The sequence below is a fragment of the Pseudorasbora parva genome, chromosome 10 (genome assembly GCF_024679245.1).
Source record: "Pseudorasbora parva isolate DD20220531a chromosome 10, ASM2467924v1, whole genome shotgun sequence".
Classification (NCBI taxonomy): domain Eukaryota; kingdom Metazoa; phylum Chordata; class Actinopteri; order Cypriniformes; family Gobionidae; genus Pseudorasbora; species Pseudorasbora parva.
This window is the reverse complement of record NC_090181.1, coordinates 38,319,295-38,341,118: the sequence shown is the minus strand read 5'-3', so window position 1 is coordinate 38,341,118 and position 21,824 is coordinate 38,319,295. Positions and strand designations below refer to the sequence as shown.

At 38.3% G+C, this 21,824-nt stretch overlaps 1 protein-coding gene across 1 annotated transcript in view; it reads right to left on the bottom strand.

Moving 5' to 3' along the window:
- Window positions 1–6,563: 6,563 nt before the first annotated feature.
- The window catches only part of cdc5l (CDC5 cell division cycle 5-like (S. pombe)), a 35,852-nt gene continuing 20,591 nt past the window's right edge, over window positions 6,564–21,824 (bottom strand). Inside the window, exons 13-16 of the mRNA XM_067456032.1 lie at window positions 15,888–16,130; window positions 12,703–12,900; window positions 8,537–8,749; window positions 6,564–7,085 (exon numbers count right to left, since the gene is read on the bottom strand). Of these exons, the coding sequence (XP_067312133.1) occupies window positions 6,981–7,085; window positions 8,537–8,749; window positions 12,703–12,900; window positions 15,888–16,130 (759 nt within the window). The 3' untranslated portion in view covers window positions 6,564–6,980. The remainder of the gene's footprint in view (window positions 7,086–8,536; window positions 8,750–12,702; window positions 12,901–15,887; window positions 16,131–21,824) is intronic.

Here is a 21,824-nt window from a genome sequence, read left to right as displayed (position 1 = left end):
GGTCCAGCACAGCCCATAGATGCTCAATTGGATTGAGATCTGGGGAATTTGGAGGCCAAGTCAACACCTTGAACCTCAAACCATTCCTGGACAATGTGTGCAGGACCCAGGGTTTCCCTAAAGAACATTTATGAGAGCATATCATACTCGTTGCCTTCCTTTTTCCACTGGCCCAAGGTCCAGCTCTGACGCTTGTGTATCCATTGTTGGCATTTTCGACAGTGGACGAGGTCATAAGGCACTCTGATTGGTGTGCAGCTACACAGCCTCATACGCAGAAGAGTGTGATGCACTGTGTGTTGTGAGACATTCCGCTCATATCATTAAAAGTGTGTGGCTTGTGCCACAGTAGACCCTCTGTTGGCTCATGGACGGGACAGCCTTCCTTGCACTCGCGCATCGATAATCTCTGGGCGCCCAACACCCTATAGCCAGTTTGTGATTCGTCCCTCCTTGGACACTGTTGGTAAATTCTGTACCACTACTGAACGAGAGCAATACACTAGCCTTGCCGTTTTTAGAGATACTCTGACCCAGTCACCTTGCCATAACAATTTGTTCCTTGTCAGAGTTGTTCAGATCTTAATTTCCTGGCCTTTTCTCCTGCGTCAACACATTTGAGAATGAAAATTAAGCTTAAAATTGTTGATTGGTTGTAATTTTCAAGATATGCTACTGGGTCAGTATATACGACCCTTGACTTGGCAATGGGGGAGGATAAGTGAGTAATAAGGGGAAGGGATCTCCATTTAAACCAGAAATGACTAAAATCTGGATCAATGACTGGATTTTTCACTAAAACTATGAATAAATCTGACTGGGTTTGGACTGTACTTGTTTTTTTAGGCAAACCGATGAATGATGCAATCTAACGCTGGCATTGCATCATGCATTATATGAACTTCATTGTTATTCCTAGAAATCTTGGATGATGCAATCATAATAAAACTTACATCACTCTGCTAAACAAATTGCCCTATGTCATAGAAATCATACAGCAGGGGCACAAAACTTAATTCCAGAGGGCCACAGCCCTGCAGAGTTTAGTTCCAAACCTGCTCCAACACATGTAGATTTCAAATGAGCCTGAAGATGAGCTGAATCGGGTGTTGAGGGCTGTGGCCCTCCAGGAGCTGAGCTTTGCACCCCTGTCATACAGTGGCATGCTCTTATTTGCATGATGTATGGCTGTCACACAGTGTTTGCAAAGGGACACATTTCTGTTTAGCCAAATGGAGCAGAGTTGCCTCATACTTGTGTGAACATTGCAGAGCCCATCAATGCTTGCAGACTATTGCTGGACAGTGGCAAGAGATGCTCCATTTAATGAGCACAAGAGATGAGCCAAGAAGCGCAGAGAAGACACTGTTCCGTAGCTATGTAATAGTTTTTTGCCTTTTTGTTTTTGTAATACATTTGATTTATATAACCCATTTGCTGATTTTTGAAGTGATACATAAACAGGACAGGTGCTGCTCTACACAACAGACATAAAATGTAAAAACGTGATGTTGGAAACAGTAGCAAATCAGTTGCTTTAATTGCCATATTTAAATTCAGCACATCAAAATACATAATAAATAGCACATTTTATCTCTGAAGCGGACAACTTCTAAACCAGTGTTATAGGTAAAATGTTATTACTGCTTCAAACTCACTAAAATGATATATAAAAATGTGTACACAGTGGTGGCCAAAAGTGATGCCTGGAGGAGATATTTGTTTTTAAGGACCTTACAAGTTTTATTAAACCATAAAAAAAGGAAATAATTTTACATTTGAGGCAAGAACAAAACGCTAAACTTGGTTAACGTGCTTATCTGACAAATTTATGTGGCACAAAAGGCAATCCGCAGATGGTTTTATTTTAAAGCATATAGAAAAACCAAAATGCTCACAGGAAAAAGCATACATTGACTACTACATAATCAGTCATTAATATTTCATTGATTTTCTGTTGTTTTTGCATGCATTCATAATGTCTTTGTATGACACCACGGCCACAAATGTTTGCACAAGTTTGATTGCATAATCACAAATGCAATATGCTTCTCCTTGAATGAAAGGTTAAGATGTAAATATTCCTTGAACATTCCAGACATCACTTTTGGCCACTACTATGTGGGATGAATTTGTTCCATGAACACAAACTGATGAGAACTTATAGAAAAAAAAATGTTTTGATAACTCAGAGTAATGTTTTTTTAAAGGCGCCCTAGAATGAAAAATGTAATTAACCTTGGCATAGTTGAATAACAAGATTTCAGTACATCACATTCAGTGAGTCTCAAAAACCATTTCCTCATTCATATGTAAATCTAATGTGTGAAAAACACCACAGAAAAATAGGCCAATCACAACATAACACCAGCTGTGATGTAACAGTCAGGATCATTAATATGTATAAAGCACCCCCAACATTTGCATATGCCAGCTCATGTTCAAGGCCAGGCAATTATCAAAATAATTGGTTGTTCCTCAAAATCTGCATCTTCATCAGAAACAGGCTCAAACATATAAGGTTGGACGCATAATCTCTCCATTGTCATGCTGGACAGTAGAACTGTGTTTGCTGTCACTGTGAGCTACTGAAATGAGCTGCAAAGTGAAACAGCCAATCAGAGCAGAACTCCAAACTATTTATGCCAAATAAGGCAAAAAGACAATTCAAAACCTAATCTGGGCAATGTTTGTCCTTAAAGGGTTAGTTCACCCAAAAATGAAATTGATGTCATTAATGACTCACCCTATAATGTCGTTCCACACCCGTAAGACCTTAGTTCATCATCGGAACACAGTTTAAGATATTTTATATTTAGTCCAAGAGCATAATGCAGTCAATGGCCACTTTACTGTCCATGTCCAAAATGGGAATAAAACATCATCAAAGTAGTCCATATGTGACATCAGTTAGTTGATTAGAGTCTCTTGAAGCATCGAAATACATTTTGGTCCAAAAATAACAAAAACTATGATTTTATTCAGCATTGTCTTCTCCTCCATGTGCCTCCAAAAAGAATCAAACGGTTATTGAATTAGTATAGGATCAATGATTCGGGTCGCCAATGTCACGTGATTTCAGTAGTTCGGTTCGCGTCAAACTGCCAAACTGCTAATTTGCGCTTATCCTTATCCTTATCCTTATCCTTATCCTTATCCTTATCCTTATCCTTATCCTTATATTGTTTAATTTGGACTTCTCTGTGTATGCTCTTTGAGGTGGTGACCATAGACCTGCATTATGTGAGGCACAGACAACAACGGTTTGACCTAAAATGATCAAAATTGAAACTACTGGAGAAACAAATACTCCTACATCTCGGATGCCCATGAGGTAAGCTAAAACATATCAAAATTTAATTTCAAATTGAACTATCCCTTTAAATAAACCACAAACTATGCAGATATCAGAGAACAATTTAAAATAAAGTTTCATCTCAATCTAGGGCACCAAATGATTTTCACTGGCAGTGCTCTTCTAGACCATGTTAAAGCAGTTTCATGAAATTTCCTCAGGATGAATTTGTTATAGTCCACATTTGTAAAAGAATCTTCTAAATGAATAATTGTAAATGTCTCACTTTTTCCTACAAAGAAAAATACAGGATTATCACAGTGAACTTTTGCCGTTTTGCTTGGGTTATTAAAAAATATGTGGTCATCTAAATGCTTTTAGAGTGATTCTTATTCATTTAACTGAATACACTTAATGCCACACCAGAACATCTACAGTAAATGCCAGCACATGTTATGAAGCTTGCGGTTTATAGAGGTGAAGATTGATGAAAATATTCATATCGCATCGAACTGGAAAAACAATAGTGTCTGTGGCTCTATGCCCTCCACATTGCACTACATTTATTAAAAACGTTTGAAAACAATGGCATTCAGACAATAGCTGAGTCTCAGAGACATCTGATAGCGTTGTGGCATTTCCAGGCAGAACTGTTTCTAATCACTCGACTTTCATTCAGACCAGTTCACTTCCAAAACAACTCAAAGTGCTCCTCTATATTTTTCAATCTTGTCGAACAATGGGACTTAAAAGTGAAGAAATGATGGATTGCATTAACTGAACGTGAAGTGCATGAGTTCACGACTCTATGAGAGCGTTAGAAAACATCTAATTTTAGTGATTTCAAAAAATCCACTTATTAAAGAAAACAAGAACTTATCACAGGGTAAGAATAGAAACAAACGTTTATGGATACTTGTGAATGTGATTCATTAGCTCAATGCTTCTCAAATGCTGCAAAATCTTTTTATTCATTTTATTCATAATTTTTGACTGTGTGTTTGATTTGGTGTTTTTTAATTGATGTATGAAGGTCACACAGATGCAGATCATCACGTTAACATATTCTAATAACCAAACTGATATAGATATAGCCATTGTTATTTAAATAGCATGTTAGTAATATTCACCTATAGGCAGGTGCACAACATAAGTACCCTACAACGTACGTAGCAGCACAACTAAAAATTCTGTCAGCTACAACAAGGCCTATTAGTTAACTTTTTTTTTTGTCACAGTTTGTATAAATATCTGGTGATCTCGTATTGTTAGTTCATGTTAGCTCAGTTTTATTAAATATTAACAATCACAATTTAGATTTTAAATAATTTTTAAACATTGAAATTGACAGTGAAGAGAAAATGCTTTAGATTGTTTTATGTTTAGTTGATGTTAATAATGTGCTTGTGTACCAACTTCTCAAAGGTTTTTGTGTGTAAAGTGCTTTTCTTTCCAATAAATTACACTATTTGTGATATTGAATGTGACACTGATTTTTTTTTAAAACGTGTTTTAAGGTGTCTAAATCCTTTTCAAGATGTTTAGCAGTACAAAACAAATGACAAAAACAAAATGTAACCATGTGAAAGGGGGATATAAAGTCAACATGTCTGCATTTTTTTTTTTCTGCAGCAGTTTATGTCTGAAACAAAAGACGTTATATCGCCATCTACAGGGCATTGAAATTACTACAGCATGTCCAGTGCAAATAGGCTTATAATTTTTTTTTATTTATTTATTTATATATAACTGAACATTATTGTATTTAACCGTTATACTAAAGATAACTTTTTAAAGGATATCGGTTTACTCATGGTCTTTTTTTAACACTTGAGTGCAGGCTTTCTGCAGGATTTATAAAGGTACATAAATACATTTAAACTGTTTTTAAGACATTGAAAAGAACTTAAGGAATAAATTGAAGGGAACTCAATACATCAGTATGTTCTCTACATGTAACTGTCTAGAGAGAACACTGCAATAGATATCAATTACTTTTTAATAATAATAAAAAAAAGAGGCTTAAATTGTTCTGCTCACAACCATATAGACGAATATGGAAATAACTTTTACTGATCAAAAAGCCCTGTTCTTCCTCTGTACTTTTGTCTTGTTTTCCAGTGTAAATGTCTTACATTTACTGTAAAACTGATCAAAATTAAGTGAATTTATGATTGAAACAAGAACAAACATGTGTCAATGGGCTCAGAAGAATCAACTAAATTCAAAGGGAAGTTTTCATTACTCGTATACTTGCTTGTTCTAAGTATAAACTAAAGATCCATGGCACTTCTTCCTTGGTTAAAAAGCCAAGTGCTTCCAATTATAAAGCCTTTATTCAAACAGGTTAAAAAAAATAAAAAAAAATAACCGGAAGCACCTGGATCTTTTATTTTTGTTGAAAACTTTTGTTTATGAATGAAAGAGTCAAGAAGAATTTTAAATAAATTATACTTAATTTCTTGGAAATAAAGTTTGAATCCCCACCAAAGAGTGCCTTCTAGGATTACTAAACAAAGGCCTTTCCTTCAAGAAATGCTGCAAGATGTTTTCCTCGATCAATTGTTTACATTTTTTTATATTTTAAAATAATTATATTTTTATATTTTATATATTTTTTAAAAAAGTGAAAGTGACATATGAAGGCCAAGTATGGTCCATCCTCTTAATTTGCACACACATTAGGAGTAGCGAACCCACACCTGGAGCAGTGGGCAGCCATTTTTGCAGTCATGACCGAAGAGCGTTTGGTGGGTTAGGTGCCTTGCTCAATGAGAATCGAACCCACAACCTTCAGGTTACCAGTCTAACCATTAGGCCACCACTGCCCCTGGACTCATTTAAATATCTTCAGCAATGAGACATTCTATACAGATTGCAGACAGAAAAGAGACACCATACACAACCTTCACAAACAGACCTGATCAGACTAAATAAATACACGTGTGGTTTCTTTCACCATAATGAAAAACTGACTGTTTCTGATTGCAATAAAACAAACAATAGTTCTTGTACAGTTATTGCGTTTAATGATATTCAATCAAATGAAAACGTGATTGTTTTGTTTAACTGAAGTGAATCATGAAGTGGTTTTGCACTGATACCACTTAATTTGTCAAAAGAAAATAATGGATAACTAAAAAAAACTCCTGTAAACAAAAAAGTTAAATGTAATTTTTTAAAAATATAAACAAAAAACATTATTTGAAATTAAGCAAAATTTGCGAATAAAACCTTTAAAAAAAATGTGACACTCATTCGGAGCAACTCAGCGCTGATGATTTATTCTGTAAATGATGTACATGTTCAATGCCAGACATTCCAATTTACACCTGAAAAGGAGCAAAAGCTTCTTATATTCAGAACAAACCTAAAAATGGCTTGACATGGGAAAAACATACTGGAAAACAGACTATATTTACACTTACAACACCGTATTTGCACAAGTAAAATGAAAATCATTTAAAAAAAAAAATCTGAATTAGATCCTGATGGTCCTTGATCAGCAGGCGAATCTCAAACTCAACATTAAGAAGCTGAAAGCAGTTCATTACAGCAGAAAGAGAATGATCCACAGAGTAAACATGCTGATGTGCACACTGAAGCGGGACGGTAAAGCTAGACTTAAGGATTAGCACACAAACAGCTACTGTACTGACTACGAGAGACGCACGGATGATCAGGCTCAGAACTTCTGTGAGAGCGTCTGTTTCTCCAGGAGCAGGTCTGCGAATCTCTGCTGCAGCTCTTTTTCTCTGTCCTGTTGCCTCTGAACATCCTCTCTCAGGGCCTGGATATGAACGACACAGAAAAACAATACTTTCTGTTGACTTAACGTACATCATGAATATTTTAAAGTCTTAAATTTTAAAAGTCAAATCTAATACTTTAAGGTCACAAGTCACAAGAAAATAAATGTCAATACTAGGGCTGTCAAAATGAACGTGTTAACGCAAATTATTATTATTTATTTCTTCTGTGGCCTAGCCCGTAGTTGGAGAAATCAAGATAAACCACAGACGTAAAGGATGCAGCAGCAAACATTAATAGGGAAAGAAAAAGGTTAACATTAACATTATTCTGAAGCAAGTGCAGTTATAGCCTACATAAGCTACAATATTTTCTGTTGAACTTTTATTAGACTGCAGGTTAAAAGAAAAGTGCATTTTTACACTGAGCACATTCTCTGCTGTCCAAATCCGAGCATGATGCGCAACAATACAGTTCAAGCTCACTCTCGCTCATATCCGAGGTAAATCATTAACACCATCACCACTTACAGTAGGCCCCTTCATGTTTTATTGAACTAAATACTTTACTATCGGCTAAAACGAATACTCAGGTTATTTTCTGACCAAGAGCGCTCCCAAGTCTGTGTTTCTTTCACTGTTCGCGTGAATCACGGCACAGATTGGCGCATACACACAAACAATATAATTCAATAGATAACGGGCAGCTCTTAAAGGGGCCGCACTATATTCATACTCGTGGAATATGACCTCCTCCAGGTATGGTGTGGTACTGGTGCGCTCCCAGCTCCACATGACAGCTTTCACATTACCAATTTTTCATACAAACTTTGCCCTGTTCTGAATTAAACTGCCGGTGTAAAAACTTCCTTTATTTATATTCTTTAAATGAAAGAAATCACTGCTTATTCTGTATTTTTAAGCTTAGGGCTTAAGACATGAACAAGTTCTTTGAAAATCATCCATGACCTTTGATACAAGTCTAGTCTTCATGCTCTGTTGAGTATGGTTTCATTAATAATAAATGTATATTTGCATAAAGCATGAATATTTTTCCATATCTGTGTTGATTAGCATATTAATAACTGTAAATACATTAATTTAAGATAACTGATTAAAATTTGAGTTAACTCACGACAATCATGGGATTAAATGTTTAAATCGATTGACAGACCTAAGTATTTTATACTTTATTTGAACCAATTATTAGTGCCTCTGTTATTATATGTATATTACCAAAAAAAATATGATCCGATTACTCAATTAAAATAATCAACAGATTACTTGATTACCAAAATTGTTAGTGACATCTCGAAAACTATTCAAAAAGCACCTGCATTGTTTTGCATTTTGTGTCTTTTAGTCACATATTTTGTCACTGAACATTTCTTTAAAAATATTATTATATTGTCTTCTCATTAACCCAACATGGTGTCATGGTCTCATCACACCCCTAATCACATCATCAAATGGAGCTAGTAAAGATTTTCACCTCCTTTCTACGTGGAATGGCAAGGTCTTCCTGTTTCTTTAGCTCCTGGAAGGTGTGGAGCTCCACATTGGCCTGTTCCACCTGATCCCAGAGTTCACTGAGCTGTTTGAGCAGACCCATGGCACGAGACTGATACCCGCCCAGAAGAATCTTCATCTTCTTTTCCATCTTCGCTGCACGCTTGGCCTCTGTAGTCATGTGACCTCTGTTAATCTGTAATTAACACAGGAAGTGAGGGGAACCGTTACAAACCAGACTGCAATCAGAATGATTTTATGAGGACTTTGCATGTGGTTTATCTGATCAATCACGATTCAAAGTCTGAACTACCTGCTGCATTAGTTTTGAAATTGTTGAAAGTGTATCATGTGAAACCTACTTGGTTTTTAATAAAAAAAAATATTATTCAATATATCAAGATAAAAAGAAAAATGGATAAAAATAATATCTATATACAGGTCCTTCTCAAAGAATTAGCATATTGTGATAAAGTTCATTATTTTCCATAATGTAATGATAAAAATTTAACTTTCATTTATTTTATTAAATATTAAAAACACTATTTGTATTAAAAACACTTTTTATTTGTATTAAAAACACTTTTATTGGTCGGATGAAATATGCTAATTTTTTTAGATAATATCAAGATAGTTTTAGTTGGTGTGCAATTAATCTAAAATATATGAAAGTTAAATTTTTATCATTACATTATGGAAAATAATGAACTTTATCACCATATGCTAGTTTTTTGAGAAGGACCTGTATACACAGTAAAAAAAATAAAAAAAATAGATTTGTCCCGATCAGGTTTTTTTGCCTTCGAGTCCGAGTCATTTGATTTTGAGTATCTGCCGATACCGAGTCCTGATCCGATACTTCTATAATACATTAAAAAAATAATAAAGAAGAGTGAAAAAACAAACCAGGATGTTCCTTATTTTTTATTTTATTCACCTTATTTTAACATTCAACAGCTCTAACAAACAGAGCACTTCTGTGAGGTAGCTTGAACAATCAAGTAATAAATAAACATAAATTCTTCACTTTTGGATTTTAGTGCAACTGTAAATATAAAAAAGTCTGGGACCGGAGTTGTGCAGAGCAGGAAGTACAACGGCGATATCAAAAGCACGCCCATACTCTCACGGATGCAGAACAATTAATTATGTATGTGTGAAATAAACAGTTATGGAAATTAAATTAAATTAAATAATCTGCCCCCAAAAATCCCGAAAAAATTAACAATGCTTTTCAGGTTTTTATAGGTGTAACATTAGTTTTTAGGTAGAGAAATTGAATAAAGTAGGCTAATCAAATGTAAAATAGCTGCATATTTAACTGTTTAAATTATAGACTAATCCTTACAAAAGCTATTCAATCAAGAGCAGTGAGTGATTCCTTATATTTGTTTGACATTAGACAGCAGTAAAGGCTACTGCCCCTTTAAGACCTAATGGAAGGCTGTGTGTCGTCTTTCTTGACTGTATAAATTCCTCTTAAGGCATATTCACACTATGTCTGCTTGGATACTCATCAAGATGGACATGTTAACATCTTGTGCGAGTTGGTCCATTTAAGCGCAAGACTTGAAAGAGAACTCAATATTTGCGTGCTGAGAGACGAGTGCGGGCTTTCGGATGATGCACAGAGACAGATCAGCGCGCGCGCTCTCATTCGCGTCTTCTGGCGAATATACCTGGGAGATAACTGTAAAAATGACTGGTCATATTCGAACATACGGCAGCACTCGCATGAACTGAACAAAGTTTACACAGATAGACTGTTTTGCCCATGTTTTTGCACTTTGGGATTGTTTTTAACTATGAAAAGGGCTTTACAAATAAAATATATTATTATTATTATATTATGTTTTTCTTTTATTAGCGCTGTTGTAATGTATCACTGAAGAGCCAGCACGTGTATCCATCTACAGAAACATACATAAAGCATTATTTTCAAGTTACAACCCATATTATTGATGCGTCATCAGATGTGAGATGAACCGCGGTGCAAGTGTGAACCTTTAACACTGCACCCCTGCTCACCTCACCTCATAATATATATCCGAGTCCTGATCGGGATGTAACATCCGATTCCAATCGAGTCTGAAATCACGTGATCGGATCGGGACATCCCTAAAAAAAAAATACATATATATATATATATACACACACCTATATAAGTATGTGTGTGTGCATATATATATATATATATATATATATATATATATATATATATATATATATATATATATATATATATATATATATATATATATATATATATATATATATATATATATATATATATATATAAAACAGTTCTTGCTCTTGTAATGTTGCGATGGGAGGTCTGAGAAAAACCAGGATTCAATTTTTGCCTTCAGACACTGGCACCACGAAATATTGAAACCATTGCAAACGTAAACTATTTTCAGACATTCAATTTTGCAATAATGTGTGACATGCATAAAAGCGGTGAATTCTACAAAGCTATGAGATGGAAACAAAAACAATAAACCTCCAATGTCAACACAGGCCTCAGAAACACACGCCATGTCTTTGGGCTTTAACAAACCATTATGCAATTATAATAGATCTGTTTTCATTCGAGCGCCTGACGTTTTCCAGCAAGCGTCCTGTTGCCAGCTGAAAGTCCTGACTGGGCATCTCTGGCAGGGTAAAACATCCCAGACGAGCCAAGACAACGAGAGATCAGTGAGACCAGCACAACATCCAGACACATGACTGTCAGCCAATGCAGATCATCTTAAAGTGAGTATCAGATGACCAACTGAAGAATATGAATACAATTAAAAAAATTTGAAGGAAGAAAAACTTCCCTCATAACAAAACTTGAGTTGTGAATTCACGAGCAGGGTAAGCTGTCCACGAATCGTTCACCCAAGCGGGAAAGCGTGCTGTTGCTGCCAGATCTCTCAGAACTTAAATGGACTAAATCAAGTGAAAAAAGACTTAACTGAAGCTATTTTAATATTTATGCATTTCCTATTATACGTATATATACATAATTGAGGTAAAACACAAATATTATATATATTATATAAAATCTAATTAGAGCTGAGGTCTGTTCATAAATGTGCAGTGCAGATGCTGCCGGCATAAATCCTGGCGATTCTCTGAATGAGAGCTGCGTGCCATGGCTTCCCTCTTCCTGCAGGAACACCAACTCCCCCACGTCTCTGAACGTGCTGCTGTGTGAATGGCCTCCAAGTTTCCGCCACACGTTCCGAGCCAAGACATATGAACACAAACGCAGTCTTTGTGAAACAGGGGGTGTCCTAATGAACTGAAGCTCTGCACATGTGCACGCCCTAAAACTGCAGGCAACTGGCTGTCTTACTGGTGGCGACCATTTCAGTTTGTTAAACCAAGCATGACCCCCAGGAGAAGTTAAGCCATCCTCATTAACCAGTCCAAAAAAAAAAAAAAAAAACTCTGATAAATCCTTTAATTCTGATTTAATTACAAGGTTAACACTATGAATGGCTTTTAAGAAGCACTAAAGAGAGATTAGAATTAATTGTCTCTTGTACTTTAAGAAAAAACAATACCCTAAATGTTACTCAAATATATATTTACAAAAATTAAATGCATAGCAGAAAAAATAAAAAAATATGGTAAAATTATAAATTATTATATGTAATATTACATGTAAATATATATATGTAAATATATAATAATAATAATAATAATAATAATAATAATAATGCGTTCAATTTATATAGCGCTTTTCAAGGCACTCAAAGCACTTTACATTGAAGGGGAGGAATCTCCTCAACCACCACCAATTATATATATTTAGTTAAAAACATATTTATATATATTAAATATGATTACCCAGCAAAAAAAGGAAATAAACTAATCATTTAAATAAAAAATATATGTAAAATCTATACAAAAAAGGTAAAATATAAAAGATTAAATCAAATGCCCAGCAAAATAAAACAATTAAGAAAGAGCCTTTTAAAAGAGCACAAAAAATACGTTTGAATAGACCGTTTCAAAAAGCAATAAGACACCCAGGTGATTTTAACAAAACCCTGATTAATAATTCAAATCCTTGAACATGCGCTTCTGTTAGCCAGAAGACGATGCCATCTACTGGATGCAAAGAGAGTGCACCGAATATATGGATGATCTTACCTCCAGCTTCTTCTCCATAGACTCGATTCTGTCCTTCTTGCTGGCCAGATTGGCCCGAGTGTAGCGGCTCTGTCCAGGCAGGTACAGGACCTGACTATAACACTCCTCCCACACCTGATTATAAGCCTCCATAGAGAGATCTCCATGACTCATTCCATGTTTCACCACCTCCATCTCCTGGCTCAGCAACTCTCCAGCCTGTTAAACGCACACATTCAGTGTTAGCCTTCTGATGCATTGGGTTTGAAAACAAAGGGTGATGTACTTTTATGATTGAAGAGAACCGTTGATTTAACCAATATTTGGTTACATCATCAGTTCTCTTTTCAATCATTAATACAAACAATACAAATAATTTTATTTGCATAAAGAAAATATTTTTTGCAAGATAGCATCATTTCTGATGACAACTCTCGCCACAACTCAAAATCAGCCGCATTTGGCTGGTGGCGGTGCTAATTTCCATAATTGGCGCGCGCTGCGAGTCTATCTCAGACTGAGCGCCCCGTTGTTTTTTAATACTTATGGGGATGAAAATAAATTTATTCATAAATACTTTTTGTAGTCAAACTCTTTTGACAAAGCTTGAACAAAATACTTTCAAAATGTAAGACTTTATAAAGCCGTGATAAGACTTTATAACGGTCTTAATTTTCCCAAAATTGATTTATCACCTTTTAATACTTTTCAAGACCCTGTGGATACCCTGCATCATGTACACTTTCAAAATAACAGAAAACAAAAAAAATGGCATCTGCAAAAGTTTGGGCACCCTGCTAGGGATGCGCGGCATACCGGTACTGGAAAAATACCGGTATATATTTGATTTAAAACGGTACGATATCATGATTTTGCACATTGACTGATTTGATGTGATAAGCTTTGCTGATTTATTTACTAATAAACACTAATATCAGTAATAAGCATTAATATCAGACCGTGTGGTATCGATTTAATATCAGTACTTTGGTATTAGATTGTGGTACCGTACCGAAGCCAAAATTGTGGTATCGAGCCATCCCTACACCCTGCAGATTTAATACCTTGTACTGCCCCGTTTGGCAAGCTGAGACCTGACAGTGTCATGGATTGTTCTCAATCATCATCTGGATAGACCAGGTGATGTCAGTCTCAAAGGTTTTAAATGTCCAGACTTATCTGACCTTGTCCCAACAATCAGCACCATGGGATCTTCTAAGTAGTTGTCTAGAAAACTGAAACTGAAAATAGTTGACGCTCACGAAGCAGGAGAAGGCTATAAAAAGATAGCAAAGCATTTTCAGACGCCAATATCCTCTGTTCGAAATGTAATTAAGAAATAGCAGTCATCAGGAACAGTGGAAGTTAAAGCAAGATCTGGAAGACCAAGAAAAATATCAGACAGAACAGCTTGCAGGATTGTGAGAAAAGCAAGTCAAAACCCACGTTTGATAGAATGTCTAAAATAGAAATTTTTGGCCGGAATGAGCAACGGTACGTTTGGAGAAGAAAGGGCACATAATTTAATGAATAGAACCTCTGTCCAACTGTTAAGCATGGGGGTGGATTAATCATGCTTTGGGGTTGTATTGCAGCCAGTGGCACAGGGAACATTTCACGAGTATAAGAAAAAATTGATTCAATAAAATTTCTGCAAATTTTGGATGCTAACTTGATGCCATCTGTGAAAAAGCTGAAGTTAAAGAGAGGATGGCTTCTATAAATGGATAATGATCCGAAACACACCTCAAAATCCATGGTGGATTACATCAAGAGGGCGTAAACTGAAGGTTTTGCCATGGCCTTCACAATCTCCTGACCTCAACATAATTGTAAATTTAAGGATAGACCTTAAAAGAGCAGTGCATGACAGACATCTCGGAAATCTCAAAGAACTGGAAGACTTTCGTGAGGAAGAATGGGTGAAGATACCGCAAAGAAGAAATGAAAGACTCTTGGCTTGCTACAAAAAGCGTTTACAAGCTGTGATACTGCCAAACAGGGCAGAACAAGGTATTAACTATGCAGAGTGCCCAAACTTTTGAAAGTGTAAATGATGGAAATAAAATTAACTTTTTTTGACTTATTATAAGAATGTCTAATCTGTCATTTGATGCCTTTTTGTATTTTTTTCACCTTTCAGATTTTTCCATCTTTTTTTTATTATGCACATTAATACAAATTTGTACCTGGGGTGCCCAAACTTTCGATCCCCACTGTAGGTCTTAAATTTCATGCTCTTAAAAAGGTCTTCAAATTCTTAAATTTGAATTGGTGAAACCTGCAGATACCTTGTGCGGCGCAAGACTTAAGTATAAACGAGGCTTAAGAGGGTGTTCTCTCTCAAAACCTATTAACAAAAGACGTGGATGGAGGTAGGCCTGCTACTTTCAGTTGACGAAAAAAAATAATATTACGGTTATTCAAAGCTTAAAAAATATTCAGTGTATTTTTGTAACTTTTGTAAGATTTCCCTAATACTGTCAATTTAATACTGAACAATTTTTTTAATTTTTTTTTTAATTAAAATTAGCATACTACCCATGATGTATACTCAATTTGTAAATACATTTGAAAAAAATAATAAAGTCGATTAAAAAAATCATCAACAGGCTGCAATAACTAATTAATAAAATCAATATTAAAAATAAATAAATAAACATAAATTACCTAATTGCATTTGGAAGAGGGCTGCAACAACTAATTGATTAAAATTCGTTAATGAAAATCATTAAAAACAAATTTCATTATCAATTGGTCGTGTCTAACCATCGTGCATTGGAAAACTTCCTCCAGTTGCATCAAATTACAGCACTGAATAACACATTTATATGGACAAATTGCAGGAGGTAAATAGCGGAGGAAAATAGCAGAGGAAAAAGTGTGAGCTACTGCGGAAACATGATACAAGCCGCCCAAAACGCTTCAAGCTCTAATGCATTAGAGTAATGTTTAACCGCATGACTAGATTTACCCTTCTAAACAATTTGCCAGGTCATGCTGTATCTGTACCTGCAGAATGACTAACGCTCTAGAGACTCGCACAGAATTTGAATATTTAAAATTCTAGACCTCTCCAAAGCCCTGCGTGTTCCAAAGTATAATTTAATAATTTTAAAATAAAGCACTCAGATTTTCAGATATTTAAAAAATGCCTATGCTATGCGGGTCTAATAATAGCCAAAATCAGCACATTAAAATCACACCTTTTTGAGCTCTTCCTCTGAAATCTTATTGTAGGGTGTTTTCTCCAGGTATGTGATGTGCTCTGCGTTGTTGGAGCTGGATCCCACTCCTTTACCCTTCTTGGCCTGGATGTCACTGAAGGGGTGATGCAGACAGTCATAGTGGATCATGGTGATCATTTCCTTTTTGACGAGTTCTTCAGCAAGCTGCAGGTCAGTCAGAGGAGGCTCCACATTATGAGGTCGGAGTATCGTCTCGTTCACCTGAACACACAGATAGAGCAGCATTATTTCAGGCTACTCTTATGACTTGAACTCATGATGGTAGTATACATCACTTTAAAAAAAACAATTACAATGTCTTTACCTGTACAACTTAATAAAGTAAAAATGACTTCACTGACTTAACCTCTTGCCTGTCACCCCCCATTTTGGCAAATGAGACATTTTGACATACCCCATATAAATGGCAAACATTAATAGGGAAAGAAAAGGGTTAACATTAACATTACTATTCTAAACCAAAAGTGCAGTTATTGCCTACAAGCTACCATATTTTCTGTTTAACTTTTATTACACTTTAATGAACAAGAGCACTCCCCGTGTTTCTCTCACTGTTCGCGTGAATCGCGGCAGTTTGGCGCACACACAAAAAAACCCGGCATTTCAATAGGGAACGTGCATCTCTTAAAGGGGCCACACTATATTCCAGCTCTTAAAGGGGTCACACTATATTCATACTCGTGGAATATTGACCTCCTCCAGGTATGATGTGGTACTGGTGCACTCTCAGCTCCACATGACAGCTTTCACATTACCAATTTTTCATACGAACTGTGCCCTGTTTTGAATTACACTGTCAGTGTAAAAACTCACTTTATTTATATTCTTAAAATGAGAGGATTCAATGCTTATTCTGAATTTTTAAGCTTAGGCTTAAAAGACATGTACAAATGCTTTGATAAACATATATGACATTTAATACATGTCTAGTCTTCATGCTGTATTATTGATAATTACTGAATAAGTATGGTTTCACTAATAATAAACATGAACGTAATAATAAATTGCGATTAATCACAAATAACTATTTTAATCGATTGACAGCCCTAATTAAAATATATTTTTAAAATGTATAAAAATATTATGTGACTTCTAGTAAAACTTATAACCACAACTAATGTAAAGCCACAAGTGTGGCCTTGCTTCATATCAAATCTGAGGATGAAATCTCTGAAATCATGCATTTTATGAAGCATATTTTATGGCATGTCATGTGAGTGTTTAGCAAAGGCTAAGAGACGATGCTTATCATTATGTTATTGCGCTGTAAAACACATACTTGCAGTCTACTATCTAGTCTTTCAACTGCTGAATTCACAGTCTATTGTTTTCACTCAATGAAAGTTTCACAAATCTGTCAAGAATGACTTGATCCTCATTAATATTTTATAGTAATTATATAATTTATATTCAACCATAATAACCTATTCAGGCATTCTGGATTGGCCATCAATCCCACATTCATTCCAATTTACATTAAAACCTACTACCTTAAGTATTTTGGCAACCAGACAACGAAAAAAAGCATGCTGTAGGTACCTTATGTGAAATAAAATATAGCTCCTGGCGTGACAGGTGCATTAGAGCTACAGTTAGCATCAAGCTACATAACAAAATAAAAGATTAAAATTCCATTTTAACTCCAAACTCCCTTTAAACAGCCAGCGAGTGTTTGTATTTACTTTCAATCGTGAAATACTGTGGGATTCAGTGATGTTCAATGATGTTAAAATGTTTTATTAAGCATTTTATATGGCTCTAATCGCTACACCTGGTTAGCATGTTACTAGACACATTCTTTATTAATATGAAAATACACCAAATCACATGCAAAACAAACCATTTGCCAACGTAATTGTATGTTTAATAGCCCCATGTTTCAGGAGTTGCCAATGTTTACAGCAGAGAGATGAGAATGAGGAAGTGTGCAGAGCAGAACTGAGATCAAAAGTGATGTGAACCAGGACGTAAACAGACTCATAGATTGCTGTGCATGATATTTATCTCTTCAGATCAGCATAATTCAGTGAGAAATTAATAGAAATGTTATTCTGTATGACAAAATATTTTGTGAACATGTGTTGATAAATCTATTTGTCCAAATATGTGCACGTTTTGACTAAGTGCCCAAATGGATGTTGTTTAGTGCATGCGTGTGATCAGAAATAAAACAGAGGAGACGTGACTGACTTTTGATTCATGTTGATACCATTTAAAATATTCATAACAGATGAATAATAATGCACTTCCGACATAAATTAAGAAATTATTGTTACTGCAACCTTATTTTTTTCAGATATTAGTCAAATAAAGCTGAAGGCTTTAATCTTTATAATTATACAAAGTTTTTCCAGATGAAGTTAACGTGCATTGAATGTTGACATCAGTAATCTGGGGCTGTCTGCGATCTTTGACTGGAAAGGAGTTAAAGGTCCCATGGCATGGATTTTCTTATTATTTTATAACTTTTCTCAAAGACAGCTTGGTCATGCAGGTTTGCATTGCACATCATCAGGAAAATCAGACCGTTCCTTACGGAGCATGCAACACAGCTTCTTGTCCAAGCCCTGGTAATTTCTAAACTTGACTATTGCAATGCACTTCTGACTGGACTTCCATCTTGTGCAATCAAACCACTGCAAATGATCCAGTACACTGCGACACGTCTTGTATTCAATGCACCTAAAATAGCTCATGTCACACCTCTATTCATCTCTTTGAATTGGCTACCACTCGCTGCCCGGATCAAATACAAAGCTGACTCTTGCTTATGGATCTTCCACAAGCTCAGAACCCGCATACTTCGACACAGTCCTACGTGTCTACACCCCCACTAGAAGCCTTCGCTCAGCTAATGAGCGAAGGCTTGTGGTACCATCACAGAGAGGCATGAAATCCCTCTCCAGAACTTTTTCTTTCATTGTTCCTGGTTGGCCCCTCCTTGAACTGTCACCTTATCGTGGTGGAGGGGTTTGAGTACCTGAATGATCCTAGGAGCTATGTTGTCCGGGGCTTTATGCCCCTGGTAGGGCCTCCCAAGGCAAACAGGTCCTTGGTGACGGGCCAGACTAAGAGCAGTTCACAAGCCCATTATGAAGAAATTAAAAACAAGGGCCGAGACGTCGCCCGGCATGGCGCAGCCGGGGCCCCACCCTGGAGCCAGGCCCAGGGTTGGGGCTCGTATGCGAGCGCCTGGTGGCCGGGCCTTCCCCCATGGGGCCCGGCCGGGCTCAGCCCGAAAGAGCGACGTGGGGCCGCCCTTCTGTGGGCTCACCACCTGCAGGAGGGATCATAAGGGGCCGGTGCATAGTGGATCGGGCGACAGTCGAAGGCGAGGCCCCCGACGACCCGATCTCTGGACACGGAAACTGGCTCTAGGGACGTGGAATGTCACCTCGTTGGCGGGGAAGGAGCCTGAGCTTGTGCGGGAGGTCGAGAGATACTCCACCTCACAGCTTAGGCTCTGGAACCACACTTCTCGAGAGAGGCTGGACTCTCTACCACTCTGGAGTTGCCCATGGTGAGAGGCGGCGGGCTGGAGTGGGTTTGCTTATAGCCCCCCAGCTCAGTCGCCATGTGTTGGAGTTCACCCCGGTGAGCGAGAGGGTCGCTTCCCTGCGCCTTCGAGTCAGGGATAGGTTTCTCACTGTCATTTGTGCCTACGGGCCGAATGGCAGTGCAGAGTACCCGGCCCTCTTGGGGTCTCTGGGAGGGGTGCTAGAAAGTGCTCCGACTGGAGACTCCATCGTCCTACTGGGGGACTTCAACGCCCATGTGGGCAGTGACAGAGACACCTGGAGGGGCGTGATTGGGAGGAACGGCCCCCCTGATCTGAACCCGAGCGGTGTTCTGTTATTGGACTTCTGTGCTAACCATGGCTTGTCCATAACGAACACCATGTTCAAGCATAAGGGTGTCCATCAGTGCACTTGGCACCAGGACACCCTAGGCCGAAGGTCGATGATCGACTTTGTGGTCGTCTCATCTGACATCCGGCCGTATGTCTTGGACACTCGGGTGAAGAGAGGGGCGGAGCTGTCAACCGATCACTACCTGGTGGTGAGTTGGATCCGATGGTGGGGGAGGAAGCTGGACAGACTCGGCAGACCCAAACGTACTGTGAGGGTCTGTTGGGAACGTTTGGCTGAACCCCATGTCAGAGAGATCTTCAACTCCCACCTCCAGCAGAGCTTCGACCAGATCCCGAGGGAGTCTGGAGATATTGAGTCCGAATGGACCGTGTTCTCCACCTCCATTGTCGACGCGGCCGCTCGGAGCTGTGGCCGTAAGGTCTCCGGTGCCTGTCGAGGCGGTAATCCCCGAACCCGGTGGTGGACACCGGAAGTAAGGAATGCCGTCAAGCTGAAGAAGGAGTCCTATCAGGCCTGGCTGGCTTGTGGGGCTCCTGAGGCAGCGGACAGGTACCGGCAGGCCAAGCGGACGGCAGCCCGGGCGGTTGTGGAGGCAAAAACTCGGGCCTGGGAGGAGTTCGGTGAGGCCATGGAGAAAGACTATCGGTTGGCCTCGAAGAGATTCTGGCAAACCGTTCGACGCCTCAGGAGGGGGAAGCAGTGCCCTACCAACACTGTCTACAGTGGAGATGGGCAGCTGCTGACCTCAACTGGGGATATTGTTGAACGGTGGAAGGAATACTTCGAGGATCTCCTCAATCCCACCGACACGTCTTCCTTTGAGGAAGCAGAGGCTGAGGGCTCGGAGGGGGACTCGTCCATCATCCGGGCTGAAGTCATCGAGGTAGTTAATAAGCTCCTCGGTGGCAAGGCGCCGGAGGTGGATGAGATTCGCCCTGAGTACCTTAAGTCTCTGGATGTTGTGAGGCTGTCTTGGCTGACGCGCCTCTGCAGTATCGCGTGGCAGTTGGGGACAGTGCCTATGGACTGGCAGACCGGGGTGGTGGTCCCTCTTTTCAAGAAGGGGGACCGAAAAGTGTGTTCCAACTACAGGGGGATCACACTCCTCAGCCTCCCTGGGAAAGTCTATGCCAGGGTACTGGAGAGGAGAATTCGGCCGATAGTGGAACCTCGGATTCAGGAGGAGCAGTGTGGTTCACATCGAGAGGAGCCAGCTGAGGTGGCTCGGGCATCTTTTTCGGATGCCTCCTGGACGCCTTCCCAGGGAGGTGTTCCGGGCACATCCCACCGGGAGGAGGCCCCGGGGAAGACCCAGGACACGCTGGAGGGATTATGTCTCCAGGCTGGCCTGGGAACGCCTTGGGGTACCCCCGGAGGAGCTGGAGGAAGTGGCCAGAGAGAAGGAAGTCTGGGCGTCTCTGCTTACTGTTGCCCCCACGACCCGGCCCCTCCACCCGGGTAAGCGGAAGATGATGGATGGATGGATGGATGGATGTTCCTGGTTGGTGGAACGATCTTCCGTCCTCCATACGCACGACAGAATCACTCGCTTCATTCAAAAAACAGGTAAAAACTCATCTCTTCTACAAGCAATTAATCGTTAAAAAAACTCATCCTTCTCTATTTCTCTTTTCTTCTTCCCTTTTTCTGGTTTTTGCTACTCTGAGTTAGGGATGTTAACCGATGACCGTTGATGGTCGATGATGGTTGACAACCGATGATGGTCGATCGTATCAACGTTAACCGATCAAAGTTGTTGGTTGTCGGTAAAAAAAAAAGGTGATCTCTAAATAAGGCTATTATAGACAGTGGACTAAACTGACTAAACTGTTTAATGTTAAATTCTTACATTTGATTAATTAATTCAGTTATAATAGTAAAGACACTATAGGCTGTTACCAATCAAATTAAATAATTTAAACAGCAAAAAATACAGCTGCAATAAATATTATAAGATTATAAAACATGCAATCATACTTTTAAACATAACCGCCCATAGGGGGCAGCAAATGATCATCTTCAT